This window comes from Lithobates pipiens, unplaced genomic scaffold, assembly GCF_037356315.1.
Source record: "Lithobates pipiens isolate NorthernLeopardFrog02 unplaced genomic scaffold, aLitPip1_a1.2 Scaffold_8, whole genome shotgun sequence".
Classification (NCBI taxonomy): domain Eukaryota; kingdom Metazoa; phylum Chordata; class Amphibia; order Anura; family Ranidae; genus Lithobates; species Lithobates pipiens.
This window is the reverse complement of record NW_027507903.1, coordinates 183,877,962-183,894,546: the sequence shown is the minus strand read 5'-3', so window position 1 is coordinate 183,894,546 and position 16,585 is coordinate 183,877,962. Positions and strand designations below refer to the sequence as shown.

The following is a 16,585-nucleotide window of genomic DNA, read 5'->3' as shown; positions in this document are numbered from 1 at the left end:
CAGAAAAAAATGTGTTTTTTTTTCTACGCCACTGCATAGATTTGAATTGGTGTGATGCGCACTGGGTCTTTGGGGTATTTAACAAACATTTGCAACTTCTGGTGATACTACTTCTTTGAAAATATGTTTAAATGCAAGCTGCAAAAGTACATGCATACGATTTGGTACTGATCTCCAAATTCCTGTAGACTGAAGCTCAGAGGGAGCTAGGAAGGGAAAAGCAGAACAAGAAGTCAAAAGGTTGTGTCAAATCTGTGCAATGGAGCTGATAGGATGAGAGAGATATTAGCTCAACAGTGTGCTGCTTCTTCTTTCACTGTGCACTCATAGGATGGGAAATTAACAAGATCTGTAAGAGTTACTGAGCTGCAGCACATAAAACTCAGGTCTCCTTAGGACTCAATGGACAGGAATTCAAGTCCTTGTGAAATGCATATGTAGGGGTTATTTGCCAGGATTTTACTGGACTACTGCTTAGCCATTCACAGCAATCACTAACAAAATGCAAGTTACAATTTTTGTCCAATTATCACACAAGTATACACATACTTCCTACATTCTGAAGCCTGCTTTGAAGCAGCACTGCTTCTGTAACCCCACAACAGCATCACCATAACAGCAACGAGTAAAATGGGGGGAAAATCGTGCAAGCGTGTTATATGCCGATATAGGCTGCCCCCGAGGGGACGAGCGCTGCCAAAATATAGCCGAATCTCGAAAAGTTTTTTTTCCTGAAACTTCCCTCTTAAATTGGGGTGTGTGTTATATGGCGATAAATACAGTATATTAGTAAAGACTATTTGGCAGATGAGACCACATACCTAAGTTCCTACAAAGCATATTAATGCTTTTTTATTTTGTTTTCCCTCCAATGTCATTCAGCCACCTGTGACTGCATCAACATTTTAGAAGCTTTGCTGTGACAGGGTTGTAAGCTGGTACAACAGGGGCAGGCACTAGGAGGAGGATAATTTAGCCAAAGGTGAAGGTTACAGTGTTGAGATGAGAACAAATTCTGAAGGTTGATCAATCACTTAGATTTGAAAGTAAAGGAAAAATGGATCAGGACAAAAATAACAGCAGTTAGTGAGAGAGGCGTTAAGTTATTGAACAGCATGATTTACAAAGATGTTAAAAGTGAAAAATGTAATAAAATACCTTTTGAGTTGAGGGGGTAGAAACTGCAATTCCCATTCCTGATCCTGGGAGCACTGAAAGAACTTTATACTGAAACACACACACACACATATATATATATTATTCAATAAACAACAGTACAACAAAAGCAAAGAAATATAACATCCTATAGACTACGTAAATTCTCCATTTAAGTATGCATTATTCTTATATAAACTTGACTACATTACCCCATTACAAAATAACCCCTTATGGTGTCCCTCCATTTATAAAGAACTATTTTTCTTTTTGGGCCCCAACTCAATCTGGCAACATAACAAGAAGTAGACACTATACCCTGACGCCATCATACCGACGAAACTAGTTGGGCAGAGCCATGCAGACATCACATCCGGTTGTGTCATTTGTGGCTGCTGTAACGCACGGACACTTTCCCTGGGACCTGGAGGTGCTATTGATGCTCAATGCTTATCAGCCTGCAAGTGCATTTCAATGTGTGGGATTTTTAAATAAAACATACTACACTATTGCGGTCTCTATCCTGGTAGTTCCTTTGCATTGAGGTGCAGAAAAGCTGGAGAAGGTGCCATAACTGGAGAAAATAAAGGGTGTTAATGTGCTGAGGACCTGTTTATATACCAGGTCATAAGGATCTGGTGAGCGGCTTTTTAAAAAGGGAGAGGTGGAGAGCACTTTTGGCATGGTGGAAAAGCACTTTATTTGGACTGGTTATATATTGGGCAATGAGAAGTTTAACACAGCACAAGTTGGAGGAGTTGGTGTAAAAACACTACACTGATTCATATATATTGTCCTTTAAAGCCATATACATTCATGGTTTAGGCTGAAATTTGAGTTTTGCAAGGCAAAAGCAGATTACTAATTGTGTGCAAATAGCAACAGCAGCAGATCAATAGTTCCATGCAAATAGCACCAGCAAGGTTTCTAAAATGTTTGTTTTTGTTTCACACATTGCACTGAAGTTAACAGTCCACTGTTTTACATGGTAATAGCTAGTAACCACCCGAAGCAAGTTTAAGTAGATTTTTTTTTTCTTAAATTTGGTATATTTAAGTCTAGTGTACATGTTTTTGTTAAGAGCGTTGCACCAACCCAATTATATTAGAAAGAGATATTCACTTCCTAACATTTGTTTGTCTTGGCTGAGCACTTTCCCCAAGTGGCAGCAAAAGGAATAGGGAGGTAGAGAGTGCATGTCAGCCTCCCGTACTGGAGTTCAGTTTTAACTGACAGGAACCATGTAGAAAAGTTTGAGCCTCCACATACTAGACTACTAGTCCTAACAGCAAATACTGACTGGCACAAGTCGTCCAGTGTGTACCCTTTTCCGTGACTCAGCGGAGTGGCAATCACTATATTTAATTATGTTGAAAATAAATTGTATGTTCGACTACTGCTTCACGTTTTTCAATAACTGGGTAGCATTCAAATTTCTAAAGTTGTGCTGTAGTGAGATCGGACAGTGTTGTGCACACTCAAAATCAACATAAGATTTGATTTTAAAACTAACTATATAGGTAAGATTATATATAGGATTTGGAAAAAAAATGACTTTTCAGGCATATTGTACTATTTGTTTAAAAATAACAATATTTAGTCAGAACCTGGCCATTCTTTGGGATCCTAGTGCTCCAAGATGCATATTATGGGCTATATACACTGAGCCGTGGATTGTATTTAACCTAGCCATATTTGATGCATGTAGACACCTCCAAGTTCATGCTTAATATACAACCGTCCTGGCATCTTTCAAGTGCAAGAACACTTTGCTACAATGTAAAGTAGTCAGCTTAAATAACAGTGTAAATTTGCTGTCCCTTCAAAATAAATTAACAGCCATTAATGTCTAAACCGCTGCTAACAAGAGTGAGTACAACCCTGAGTGAAAATGTCCAAATTGGGCTCAAATAGCCATTTTCTTTCCCCAGTGTCACGTGACTCGTTAGTGTTACAAGGTCTCAGGTGTGAATGGGGAGCAGGTGTGTTAAAATTTGGTGTTATTGCTCTTCCATGTGGGGCATCCTCAAATGGAAAGTGGAGGAGCGCAAGGTCTCTAACATCCACCAGCTCCGTGATGTTGTCATGGATGAGTCAAAGAACTCCAGTTTCAACCTGTGAAGCTCTGGTGAACTCCATGCCCAAGAGGGTTAAGACAGTGCTGGAAAATAAATGGTGGCCATACAAAATATTCATACTTTGGACCCAATTTGGACATTTTCACTTAGTAGTCTACTCATTTTTGTTGCCAACGGTTTAGACCTTAATGGCTGTGTGATGAGTTATTTTGAGGGGACATCAAATTTACACCGTTATACAAGCTGTACACTTACTACTTTACATTGTAGCAAAGTGACATTTCTTCAGTGTTGTCACATGAAAAGATATAATAAAATATTTACAAAAATGTGAGGGGTGTACTCACTTTTGTGAGATACTGTAACCACTGCATGATAGATGATTCTGATACCCTTATATGTATGCACATGTATCATCTTTTAGGGGCCTATTTGTCAAACCATTAAGAATATTTGTCAATCCACCAACCCAGTCCATGCCAAATTCAGAATTGAATTCTGGACTATTTGGTTGGTTACCAAGACATATTTTTAAGCTTTTTGGAAAACATAGGGAAGGGTTATCACCCCTGTATAATTAGTTTTGTCGTCCATCTTTTTTCATCTCACTTGCTGTTGTCTCCTTCTGTTTGCAAGTAGGAGATGTTTGTAAGTTGGATGTTTGAAAGTAGGGGCCTGCCCTATATGCTCGGCAGAAATGGCGGAACAAGGTGTTGGTTTTGCCACAACATTGTAAGCCCTCAAAGTGACTCTTGGTGGGCGCTGGAGCGCCCTGCTGTGAACGATTATATCAAGAATTGTAATTACAAGCCATTGTTGAACAGTGGTAGAAAAATTGACCTTTGGTGGTTGTGGTGCTGGTACCACAACACTATAAGTCCTCACAGTTACTCTGGGTGGGCACAGGAACGGGCCCTCCTGTGAAATATTATATCAAGAATTGTAATTACATGTCCCTGTTAAACAGGGGCAGAAAAATTGGGCCTTAGGCACTGGTGCTGGTGCCAAGACACTGCAACCTCTCCCATATACTCCAGTTTAATTGCAGGAATTAGCCCTGCTGCAAAGCATTGCATCAAAAATTGTACTTAAAGCATCAGCATAGGCAGTCTTGAAGGGATGTGATATTTCCCCAAAAATTTTTCGGTTACATCAGCTTCAGGTGCTTGGTAGCTGTGGGTGATCCAAGACGGATTCATCTTGATGAAGGTCAGTCGATCAACTGATTCGGTGGACAGGTGCACCCTGTGATCGGTAACAAAGCCACCAGCAGCACTGAAGGTGCGTTCCGAAAGAACGCTGGATGCAGGACAGGCCAGTAGCTCAATTGCATACTGTGCAAGCTCTGGCCAGTGATCCATCCTCAAGACCCAGTAAGCCAGAGGATTTTCGGTGGGAAAGGTGTCCAAGTCTGACCTTGCCCCTAGGTATTCCTGCACCATGTAAATCAGACGCTGGCGATGGTTGCTGGAACCGATCAAACCTTGGGGCTGCGGACTAAAAAAATTGTCTGAAAGCATCAGTCAGGCGGCCACCTTCTCCACCGCTCCTTCTGACCGATGCCTCAGCAACACGTTGTCCAGGACCAGGAGTTTGTAACCTCCCAGTCTCTGGGAACGCGTTGCACAGACCTTTCTGCAAGGCCTCCCGGAGATGTCTCATCCTCTGCTCCCTCTGCGATGGCAAGATAAGGTCGGCAACCTTACCCTTGTACCGTGGATCAAGGAGAGTGGCCAGCCAGTAATGGTCCCTCTCCTTGATCCGAAGAACACGAGGATCCTTCCACAGGCTTTGCAGGATCAGGGAGGCCATGCAGCGTAGGTTAGCTGAGGCATTCGGTCCGGAGTCCTCTGGGTCACTAAGGGCAACATGATCCGCAGCTACCTCCTCCCAGCCACGTACAAGTCCACGTGTTTCTTGGGACTGTAAATCATCCCTACAAGACTGCTGCTGCTGATGCTGAGTGCCAGCCTCCACCTCCATGCTGACACAATCATCCTCCTCCTCCTCCTCCTCTTCCTCCTCCTTATCCTTTTCCTGTGTGATGGGTGGCACAGCAGGAACACTGTCTGGATAAAGGGGGGCCTTGAGAGGCAAGGAAGTCCTCCTCTTCCTGCCTCTGTTCTGCCTCAAGTGCCCTGTCCATTATTCCACGCAGCGTATGCTCCAAGAGGTGGACAAGAGGTACAGTGTCACTGCTCACCATCCTTGTGGCCTCCTCAAATCGTGACAGGACAGTGCATGCATCCCTGATCATGCCCCACTGGCGTGGTGAGAAAAAACAGAGCTCCCCTGACCCTGTCCTGGTGCCGTAGTCGCACAGGTACTCATTGATGGCCCTCTGCTGCGTGTGCAGCTGCTGCAGCATGGCCAACGCTGAGTTCCACCTGGTGAGCATGTCACATATAAGGCGGTTCTTGGGCAGGTTCAACTCCTTTTGGAGCTCAGCCAGCCAAGCACAGGCATTAAATGATTGGCGGAAATGCACACAGACTTTCCTGGCCTGCTTCAGTACATCCTGTAAGCCGGGGTACCTGCCCAAGAACCGCTGCACCACCAGGTTAAGGACGTGAGCTACACAGGGCACATGGGTCAGTTGTCCCTGTCGGAGGGCGGAGAGGAGGTTGGTGCCATTGTCACAAACCACCATTCCTGGCTTAAGCTGGCGTGGTGTCAACCACCTCTCTGCCAGTGTGGCTCCTGTCCCCCAAACAAACCAGCGCAAGCACGGCATGGCATCGTTTTGCCTGCGTACTTGCGTAGGCCCTGCAACGCTTACGGAGCACCGCTGGTTCTGAGGACAGAGCACTGGAAGAGGCCATGGAGGAAGAAGAAGAGGAGGGGGTGGAGGAGAGAGGTGTGTCACAAGCAATAGTAGCATTTTGGAGGCGTGGTGGCGGAACAACCTCCAACACTACTGCACCTTGTCCTGCATCCTTCCCAGCTGCCAGAAGAGTGACCCAATGGGCCGTGAAAGACAGGCAACGTCCCTGTCCATGCCTGCTGGACCATGAGTCAGCGGTAATATGCACCTTACCGCTGACCGCCCTGTCCAGCGAGGCAAGGACATTGCCTTCCACATGCCGGTAGAGAGCCGGAATCGCCTTCCGTGAGAAAAAGTGGCGTTTGGGGACTTGCCACTGAGGAACCGCACATTGTACAAACTCACGGAAGGGGGCCGAGTCTACCAACTGAAAAGGCAGCAGTTGAAGTGCTAGCAATTTAGCCAAGCTAGCATTCAACCGCTGGGCATGTGGATGGCTAGGAGTGAACTTCTTTCGCCGGTTCAGCAGCTGGGGCAGGGACATTTGCCTGCTATAATCGGACGTGGGTGTACCGCTAGCAGAGTTCCCGGAAGCACTTGGCTGTGACACACCTAATTCTACACCTTCATTCCTCTCATAGCAGGTTTCAGAGAGGACTGATGGTCTAGTGGGGTTGGAGATGCCAGCTGATGAGGAGCAAGGAGAGGTCCGCTTTGTTCTTTGGTGTGGGTCTTTGAGGTTCGCTTGCCAATGAGCTGCATGGCAGGTCAACATATGTCTGGTCAAGCATGTGGTGCCCAAGCGGCTGATGTTTTGGCCACGCGAGATACGCTTGAGACATATGTTGCAAATAGCAGCGGTGCGATCTGATGCACTCGTCTCAAAAAAGGCCCACACCAAAAAACTTTTAGAATAACGCGCAGAGGCAGCGCCCTGCACAGGCGGAGCTCTGCGGTGTGATTCAGTCGGTGTGCTGCCCCTAAGTTGGCCCCCGGAGGGCATCCTGCCTCATTGGACATGTGCCTCCTCCTCCTCCTCTCTCCTACCAGGCACCCATGTGGAGTCAGTGCCCTCATCATCCCCTCCCTCTTCATCGCTGTAGCAAACCTGGCAGTATGCTGCAGCTTGTGGAACATGACTGCCAGATTGCTGTCCTCCTTGAGCATTCCCTCTCTCTGAGCTCACGCTACTGCCTTCCTCTAGCTGAGTGTCATCATCAGAGCCCACAAAACACTGGGCATCCTCCTGGAGCATGTACCCAACACTGTGCTCAAAGAGTTCAGGAGACTCCTCAGGAGGACGTGGTGGGTCTAGGGAAGGAGTCACTGATGAGGACATTGAGAGGAGGGAAGACGATGCGTTGGCAGCTGCTTTGCTAGTACCCTGAGACTGGGTGAGAGGATGAGGAGGATGAAGAGGGCTTGCTTATCCACTCTACCAAGTCGTTGGCATGTTGCGGTTCAACATGTCCAGCTGCCGAAAAGAAGGACAAGCGTGTCCAATGGCCACGTGCTGATGACAATGCACCACGTCCACGACCAGCACTGTTGTCTCTAGACACAGAGCCTGCTTGCCCTCTTTTATCGGCTTGCGCCTGTCTGCCTCTCCTTGCTGGCCTTCCAGACATGGTAATGGCCTGAAGGGAGTTGGGTAAAACAGCAGTGTAATGGAGTCACACAACACCCACTAAGCCCTGCAGATGGCTCTATTAGAGAACAGCAATAAACGGTAGATACAGGCGTATATTGTGCTGGAGTCACACAACACCCACTAACTCCTGCAGATGCCTTTATTATAGAACACCACAGATAAAGGGGTATATACAGATGTATACTGTGCTGTGCTGGAGGCACACACAACTTCCAATAACTCCTGCAGATGGCAAGTGGGCTCAAATAGAGAAGAGCTATGTAGGTGGATATAGCGGTGTGTACTGGGTACAGAGCACGCAGACAGCACGCACAAGCTCCTAACACTACTGACTGCAAGCTCTATTATAAAAGATAGATCACTAGCTATATAGGTGAGGTGAATATAGCGGTGTATACTGCGGTCAGGGCACACAGACAACAACCACTACAGAAGAGCAAGATCGAAAATCGGCCGATAACGATCGGTGTGTACTGTGTTGAAGGTACACAGAACACCCACTAACTGCTTCAGACGCCAACACACTACACTAGGCCGCCGCGCTGGCAGCCTTATATAGTGTTAGGCGTGTACTACACAGCCTGAGCAATGATTGCATCCTGCCTGTGGCCAATCATGGCTCTCCTCGCTGCTGGCGCTGTGATTGGCCAAGCATGCGGGGTCACAGTGCATGCTTGGCCAATCATGAGCCAGCAATGCACTGCGATGACGCAGTGCATTTTGGGCCGTGAGCGCCACACGAATTTGGCGCGAACGGTCCATAACGTTCGGAATTCGCCGAACGGGCGAACAGCCGATACGTTCGACTCGAACACGAAGCTCATCCCTAATCGTGAACGTATCTCATCCATTAGCGTTAGCAGGACCTGTTCATACCATTCCTCATTCTGTTAGATATTCTGGCAAATTCTAACATTGCTCTGCATTTATTATTATGACATCCCTTGTTGAAGGGCTTCACTAAAATCTGAGTGTTGTCCCTAAGTGTGCAGAAAGAAAATAACTTCTAATTGGGATTTTAACGGCAACACCACAAGGTATCATAAAAGAAAAGTTTATTGGTACATGTAAAATGGATCAATGACACGTGTGATGATCTGTTAAAAACAAAGCAGAAAAACAGAAGAGAGTGTGCAGAGGGCCCTTTGATGAGAATACATCAGATTAAATGTGAAGCAACCATTAAAGGAAAATTGTTCTATGTCCTTCATGGTGTGCCTAAGAAATGCCCATAAATGAAGGATTAGACCGTAGTTGTGTTAATTTTTTCAATTTTGCCTTGAATTTATAGAAGAAGTTTTGGGCTATATTTTTACCCTCGGAGGAATCTTTCTCACTCTCAGGCTCTGAAAGATTTGAGTGTTGTCAGTGTAGAGATGGTATTGGAAGCTGTGGGAGGCTATCAGCTTACCCAGGGAGGAGGTGTAGAATGAAAATAGGAGAGGTCCAAGGAGAGAACCTTGGGGGACCCAAACAGAGAAATGAAGATGAGGAGGAGGAGGAGGAAGTAGAAGTGTAGGCAACGCTAAAGGTGCAGTTAAGTAGGTAGAGAACCAGTGAAGAGTACCATCATGGATACCAAAGGCATGGAGTTTTTTTTTTTTTTTTTTGGAGGAGGCAGCAGAGAGGTCCAGGAGTAGAAGAGCAGTTTCTGTGGAATATTGTGGACGAAATCCAGACTGAAGGGGATCAAGAAGGCTATTATCAGCAAGGTGGATGCTCAGTCAGTTGTGGACTAGAGGTTCAAGGAGTTTGGATAAAAAGGGGAGCAAGGAGATGGGGCGTAGGTTGTTAAGATTGGATGGGTCCAGTGAGGGCTTTTTAAGTATGGGTCTGATGAGTGCATGTTTAAAAGAGTTGGGGAAAATGCCAGAAGAGATTGAAGATGTGGGTTAGAGAGTGTAGAATGGAGCTAGAGGGTGAATGTAGAATTTGCGAGGGAACCGGATTCAGAGGGCAGGTGGTAAGATGGATGTTAGCAAGTAATTTAGCAACCTTGTCTATAGTGGTGGGGTTGAAAGAGAGAAGTAATGATTGTACCTGTGGACAAGAGGTGTAAAGCATGGAGGGTATCTGAACAGTAGAGATCGCCTCACAAATTATATCAATCTTCTGTTTGAAGTGATTGGTGATCTCCTGGGCAGTGATTGACTTGGCGGATGGAAGACTAAGTAGAGAGTTGAAGGTAGTGACGAGTTGACGGGATGATAATTTTCTAATGAGAGTAATAAAATAGGTCTGCTTGGCAGTGAGGAGGCTAGAATTGTAATTTTGGAGGGCAGATTTATACTGGCTGAAATCTTTCTGGGACTTCATCTTATGCCACAGGCGCTTGAGAGCACAGCTATGTTTTTTCAGACTTCTAGTATCACCTGTTTGTCAGGGTTGAAGGGGATGGGACCTGATTCTGTGTGTAGTGAGGGGGGCCAGTGTGTCCAGTGAGGCTGGAAGTGAAGTGTTGTAGACAGAAGTGGCTAGGTCGGTGCAGGACAGAGGTGCAATTTTGTCATAGAGGTGGTCACTCGCAGAGTAGAGAAGAGAAGGCTCGAGATGGCGAATGTTTCTACTGGTAACCCATGGGTGTATGGAGGGTGAGCAGGTGAGGGAGAGAGTGAAGTTAATAAGGTAGTGATCATTTCTGATGTAGTCAGTAGGCATTTTTTGATCATATATTAGTCCAGAAAGATTACCTTCTTTTCCACCATGGGTGTCTGAACTAAAAAAAGATGCCAATATAGGTGTAGATGTCATAGGAGGGTGTAGTGACTCCTGCGGGAACTGATGTGCCACTTGTTAAGGATTCACTGATGGGCCCACCCCCAACGGCCCCTTCCTTAAACATGGTTTTGAGTATAGAATCCATCACCTGGTCACAATGTGCTTCCCAGAAGGAAGGCAATGATTCACCTTCTGCTACATTGCAAAACTGGATGAAACATTTTGTTTTTTTGTTATGGTGCGACTCATACCCACGATGCCTTTAATTCCCTTAACTTACTGAAAAGTAATTCTCCTTTTGTTGGTCTGGTAGTATCTGGAATTTGGCATTGCATACTCACACCCCAAGATGTGTTAACTCTCTTTTTATGTGCTCATAAGAGTGTGAAACAAAGACAGGCACATCAATTTGTGACTAAAACAAGATAGTCAAGTAGTATTCTATATATACCACGGTATGGAGAACAGTAATAAATACCTTCTGAATGTCCGTAATGTCTGTTAGTTTTATGATTTTGTTCTTCTTTGATGATCCAGATCTGGAACTTTCAAAGCATATGTAGCTAAAATAAATAAATATATGTTAAACACCCATGACAACTAATTTTGTAGAGCTAGAAATTAGTTACATTCCAGCTTCCTCACACCGAGCTATGCGAACATTTACCTAGATGGCTTACTTCCTTCAAGTTACTTGGTCAAAAAGCTTACTCGTGGCAGCAATTCTAAAAAGCTGGAATAATGCAGTCAGAACTTCTACTAATTAGATGTCCATAGTAGAACTGCCTAGCTAAATTGCCACTGACCAGAAATAAGTAAGTGGCTTTTTATAGCAAAGGTGAGTAAAAGTAATTATTTCAGCATAAACGTGAGCTGTGTATATTTAGACGTAACCCAATGTATCAGCTATGTTTTATATAACACGTTCAAGTTCACCATCTGTTCCTACTAGATCTGAGAGTGGATATGAAGCAACACTTACTTTTCAGTGACATAAAGGACACCATTTCTGATGTAGTCAGTAGGCATTTTTTTGTCTCTGTTAATCAAGCAACAACGCCAGCCATTTTCACAAGCTGCGAGTAAAAGATTGGAATTACAGAAAAAGTTACAGCAGTTTATTGATTAAATGCAGGGGTTTAACTCATCTATGCTAAGCACCTAGAATATTGTAATCCACTAGAACTTTTAGTTGTAGATGCTTTAATTAATCAATTTAGTACTAGTTTGTAATACTCCTTCAATATCAGGTAATTTTTCAGTTTTCAGTGTTGTGATCCTTTGACTGGCAACTACTTTGTCGCACAACACTGTGCCTAAATGAGTTCTACAGTTACATTTTAATACAATAAGGGCTTTATTTTAGTGGTATTTAATAAACCCTGGTTCTGTACTGTTTTTACAATGAATAACTAAACAAAAGACCAGAAAATTTGGAAACACCTTTCCCTTGACTTTTGGTTATAAAATATACTGTATCAAAGAAAAATGCCAGTACAGAATGGCCTATTTTTGAAAGTAGACACCCCAAGGTTTTTACATTTTTGCCACAGTTTTTTTTTTAAACTGAAACATGCCAGTATTCAGGGGGTTAAAACAAGAGCACGGTTATGGTCCACTAGATGCATTAAGGGTATGTTCAAACTGAAGGCGGGTTTGAAACCCTGCAAGTTCAGTTGAACTCACTCGATTTCAAACCCACATTTCAGTGCAAGTTTGGGGGCGATTTAAAAGACATCTGTGCGGGTTAATGCCCAGATGTCTATTGAAATTGCCCCCAAAGTCACCAAAAGTAGTGCAGGAGCTACTTTTGGAAACCAGTGCGGTGCCGCAAAGTCGATGGTGCACCAATTAGGACAGTGCTAATGCCAGCAATAGGCTGCGATCTGGCATGTGATTTGACATGTCAAATCGCGCCGATGTGAACGGGGGGGGGGGGCTAAAGGTAGAGGTCATATGCAGAGGAAGGAGGCGATGGATTAGGGGTTAATATACATGTCATCGCAGAGACACAAGTTTGAAATGGAGGCTGTAAAAAGGTAAAAAACTGTTCACAACTTTGATTATCTTCAGCAGCTGTTTGCTTGCGGCATGGAACCAATGACAGTAGTGTTCTTTTCTCTGCTGTAAAAGGTAGGGGCAGACTCACCAATGTAAGCACAACACAGTTTACATTGGTGATCGCTGCAATTGGTCATCACTAAATGTTTGTAATTGTTTATGTGCCACCTATTTGATCTAATGAGGTGTCTACTTTCAGAAAATGACGCTAATTTTATTTGTTCCTCTTATCAGGCGGAGAGAATAGGGGAAACCACAGCATGATGCAGAAAGCATGCTAACACGTCACTATCTGTTGGATGCTGAGGATTCTACTGCTGATTCTGTCTGTCTCTGCAATTGAGCAAAATTAAATTCATGTCTTTTACACTGGTGTGTTTGTTACTTGTAATGTGATGACAGGTCCTTCTTAAAGCGGAATTCCACACAAAAGTGGAACTTCCACTTTAAGTGCTCCTCGTCCCCTGACATTTGGCATGTCAAGTTTTTTTTTTTTTGGGGGGGGGTGTACCTTTTTTCCCGTGAGACTTCTCGATTCCTATCTTTGGCTGCCTAGGCATCTCCTCCCTGCAGGCAATCTTCTGGGACACGACTCAGGTCCCAGAAGATCGGCTGGCCAATAGGAGAGCACAGCGTGACCAGCCGTAAAGCCTTCACGGCCGGGTGCCCAGTTACCATGACAGCGCAGAGGAGGGGGAAAGGAGCTAGCCTCCATGTGGCCACATCACTGGACCGTGGAGCAGGTAAGTGTCGGTTTATTAAAAGTCAGCAGCTATGCTTTTTGTAGCTGGTGACTATTAATAAACTAAAAAACGCGTGGAACTCCGCTTTAAGCGCAGCACAAAAGTAGATGCGGTAGTAACTAGCTTGCTATATATATATATATATATATATATATATATATATATATATATATATATATATATATGCTATACTTAAAAAACGCATGAGACATACTGGAAAGTAACACGCATCTGTGTAGTTTTACTTACAGCATCTGCAGCGAATTGCTTAATGTGACAAAATAAAAAGCATCAAGTAAAACTTGTTCTTTAAAAACAGCTTTTATAAATGAGCCACAACAAAAAAAGTCCATCTGTAAACTTTTTTGCTGCTTGTCCGCTGAATGCAGAATATATTTTATATTCTGTTGCTCATCTTATCACAAACACCATACATGACACGTGTGAATTTTCTGTAACTGTACATGTATGTTTTGCAAACCATTTTATTGCTAGATACCATTACACTAGTCTGATGATTCCTTTCTTAAGCTTCTGCATGTGCAAAAACAAAAAAACACTTTAATGATTTACCTGGCAATGGTCGCTCTGTTTCAGCTAAACTGAAGATCTCATGAAAACTGCTTTTTTTTGTACTATGATAGCGCCCTCCCTCTTCATCACGGCTTACTCCCTGTGGAGCTCCTGTGGCTACATTACTTCTTGAAGACACTGTTTGTATCTGAAAGGAAGCACAATATATTAATCTTTGTTTTACACTTTATCTACATTTAGGGCCGGTTCACAACACATGTCCAGTGCTTTTATGATCTGCATCAAAAGCACAATGACAGAAGTTAAAATGAATTCCAATGGCATAGTTCACACCAGTGTAGGGCGTTCCAGTGCAGTAAACAAAAGAACATGCTGCATTTTTTTTCTGCATGGAACGCATCAGGAATGCAGCAAAATGCATCAAAAACGTAACGGAACACATTAGAGCAAAGTAAGAACAAAACCAGGAAAAATACAGGGAACTTTGCAAATGAAAAAAAAAAGGGGGAAGAGGAAAAAGCACTGGAGTGCACCGGAATGTATCAAAAATGTGCATGCAGAATAGCATCTGGATCGCAAAGGTGTGGTGTTAACAGGCCCTTAAATTTAAACACAATTTGAAAATTACACAACAGGCTTAAGTACTGATTAGCAAAACCAAGGCTTCTAATGTAGAATTGATCAAAGAATTCTGTAATTTTTCTGACTGGCTGAATCTGGTGGAGATTTATAAATACAGCTCGACGTATAGCAGAGTACAAGATCCCCTCCATCAGAGTGAATCAGATGAATCACAAGCAAAGTACAATCAGAGGTCTTCATGATCAGAATGGTGTAAGGTCACATGCATTAATTATCTGGTACCCAAACATTTGGGTTATACAATATAATCTGCATGTGAGATAGGGACCCACGTGTGTCAGCTCCTTGAAGGCAAGGATCGATGTGAATCTACAGTATATAGAGAGCTGCATAAAATTGGCAACACTATATAAATGTCTAGTTAATAAATTTGCTGTAGACTTACTACTGCTGTGACATCTATATCATCTAGGCATAACACTTTTCATACCCTTTGATGCAACTTTAATATCAATAGAAAATGTGACAAATCAAACTAATAAGCATTTTTTTCAGCTGCATTCTAAGCCAAGATTCACCAGTTTGAAGATGCTGGTCATTTTTTAAGAGATCTTAACAAACATAACATGTTTTTTTGTTTGTTTTGTTTTTAAAGCCAAGCCTTTAATATCACTTTAGGAGATGGATTAGGTTGTTATGACACATGCATGTAATTCTAGAGGGTGCATTACAATGACCTTTGAAGCAGTGTCATGAGGACAGATCCCCATTGTCATTTGTTTGACATTCACTTGATTATTATAGAAAATAGCCCCCCCCCCTCCCCCCCATTATTCGATTCCCATTCACTTTAATAGGGTTTGGATTTGGCACCAGTATAGTAATGTTCTCCAAACCCTGCTCAAACCGATCCCGGGTATGGAAAGCCATCCATAGCTCCTCTCCTGGTCTCTGAAGAGAGGTTAGTTTTAGTTGAGGTCTAGATTTACCCCAAATGAACAGGGCAATTGATGAGTTAAGACTGTATAGGCATTTATGCGAGAAACATTTAGGACAGAAAAATAGAAATAGACATAGAAATCATAGCATCTAGGCTGGTAAACAGACTAACTGCATAGCCGCTGACATGTTTCACACCTGTTTACCAGCCTAGATGCTATGATTTTAATTACATTTTTGAAATAAAGTTGAATAATTCGGAGTGCGGCTATCCAGCTACATCTTTTCTACTTCAGTTCCTGTTGCAAACAGAGCCAGCACCCTGTGGGATTGTTGAGACAGCGGTTTTGGGAGAAGTCATTACCTTAGAGCGGTAATTCTTTGTATTTAGGACAGTCTGTCTGCTACCAAAAGGGCCAACACTAAGTTTACCTTTAAAAAAAAATGAATCTTTTAAAAATAAAATTAAGATCATCTGCATATAGTCCATCTTTGTCAGTTATAAAACCATATGTAATACCAATAAAGTCTTAAGTTGTCCAATATATTAATATAGCCAGAGCTTCTATGATCATGACAAAGAGAAATAAGTAGTTGCAAAGAGTAGAGAATACCTATACACTTTTTTAAAAATGTGGTACAAAACCAACTCTTTGGAGATACATTATACATGGCCATTCCCTGTCAGCTTTTTATTGTCTGTTTTCCTGGTGCAGATATCCCCCCCACTTCCCGCTTATTAAAAGGTTGTCCTTAAAAATAGGAAGAGAGGGGTAGTCTTTCTTAATGGAGCACCAAATAGAAAGAAAACCTGTCTTAATGTGGAAGTAAACCCAGTTTTCTAATTTGTACCTACATGTAAGCCTATAATAAGGCTTACCTGCAAGTACATATATAGAACAATACATTGAAATTTGTGGTACTTTACATGTACCCTCCAGGGTATTATAAATGTTGAACCAAGTATTTTACAAATAAACAGTTTTATTGAAGATTACACACAAATTGTTTAAAAAAAAAAAAAAAAAAGAAAAAGAGAAAACAGGATAATTAAAATCAAGGTTACAAGCTAGTTGTCCAGGGTATAGTCATCCTGGTTAAGAGATCCGATTACATTGGCTGACGAGTTTCGGGGGCTAACCCGCTTCGTCAGGGCCTCGGAAGGTCTCAAGCTTGATGGCAAGTGAGCCTGGGTAGCCCGTGGGGATAATCACCAACCAACCCCAATGGGAGGAAATCTCCACATATGTACACGGACAGAATTTGATTAAGGCTTTAATAGTCACTGCTAACTTGTACCTGAAAGATCTTTTGCATATAAGCAAGCCCCAAAATTGAGGGGAAGAAAGAGAAGCCATCA

At 43.1% G+C, this 16,585-nt stretch overlaps 1 protein-coding gene across 4 annotated transcripts in view; it reads right to left on the bottom strand.

Annotated features, from left to right (window-relative positions):
- Positions 1-16,585, bottom strand: part of GRAMD4 (GRAM domain containing 4) — a 241,629-nt gene that overhangs the window by 29,656 nt on the left and 195,388 nt on the right. For all 4 annotated transcript variants that reach the window (XM_077469837.1, XM_077469835.1, XM_077469836.1 and 1 more), the window contains 4 exons: positions 13,744-13,891; positions 11,349-11,442; positions 10,845-10,929; positions 1,159-1,227 (listed from right to left, as the gene is read on the bottom strand). In XM_077469837.1, coding sequence (XP_077325963.1) covers positions 1,159-1,227; positions 10,845-10,929; positions 11,349-11,442; positions 13,744-13,891 — 396 coding nt within the window. The remainder of the gene's footprint in view (positions 1-1,158; positions 1,228-10,844; positions 10,930-11,348; positions 11,443-13,743; positions 13,892-16,585) is intronic.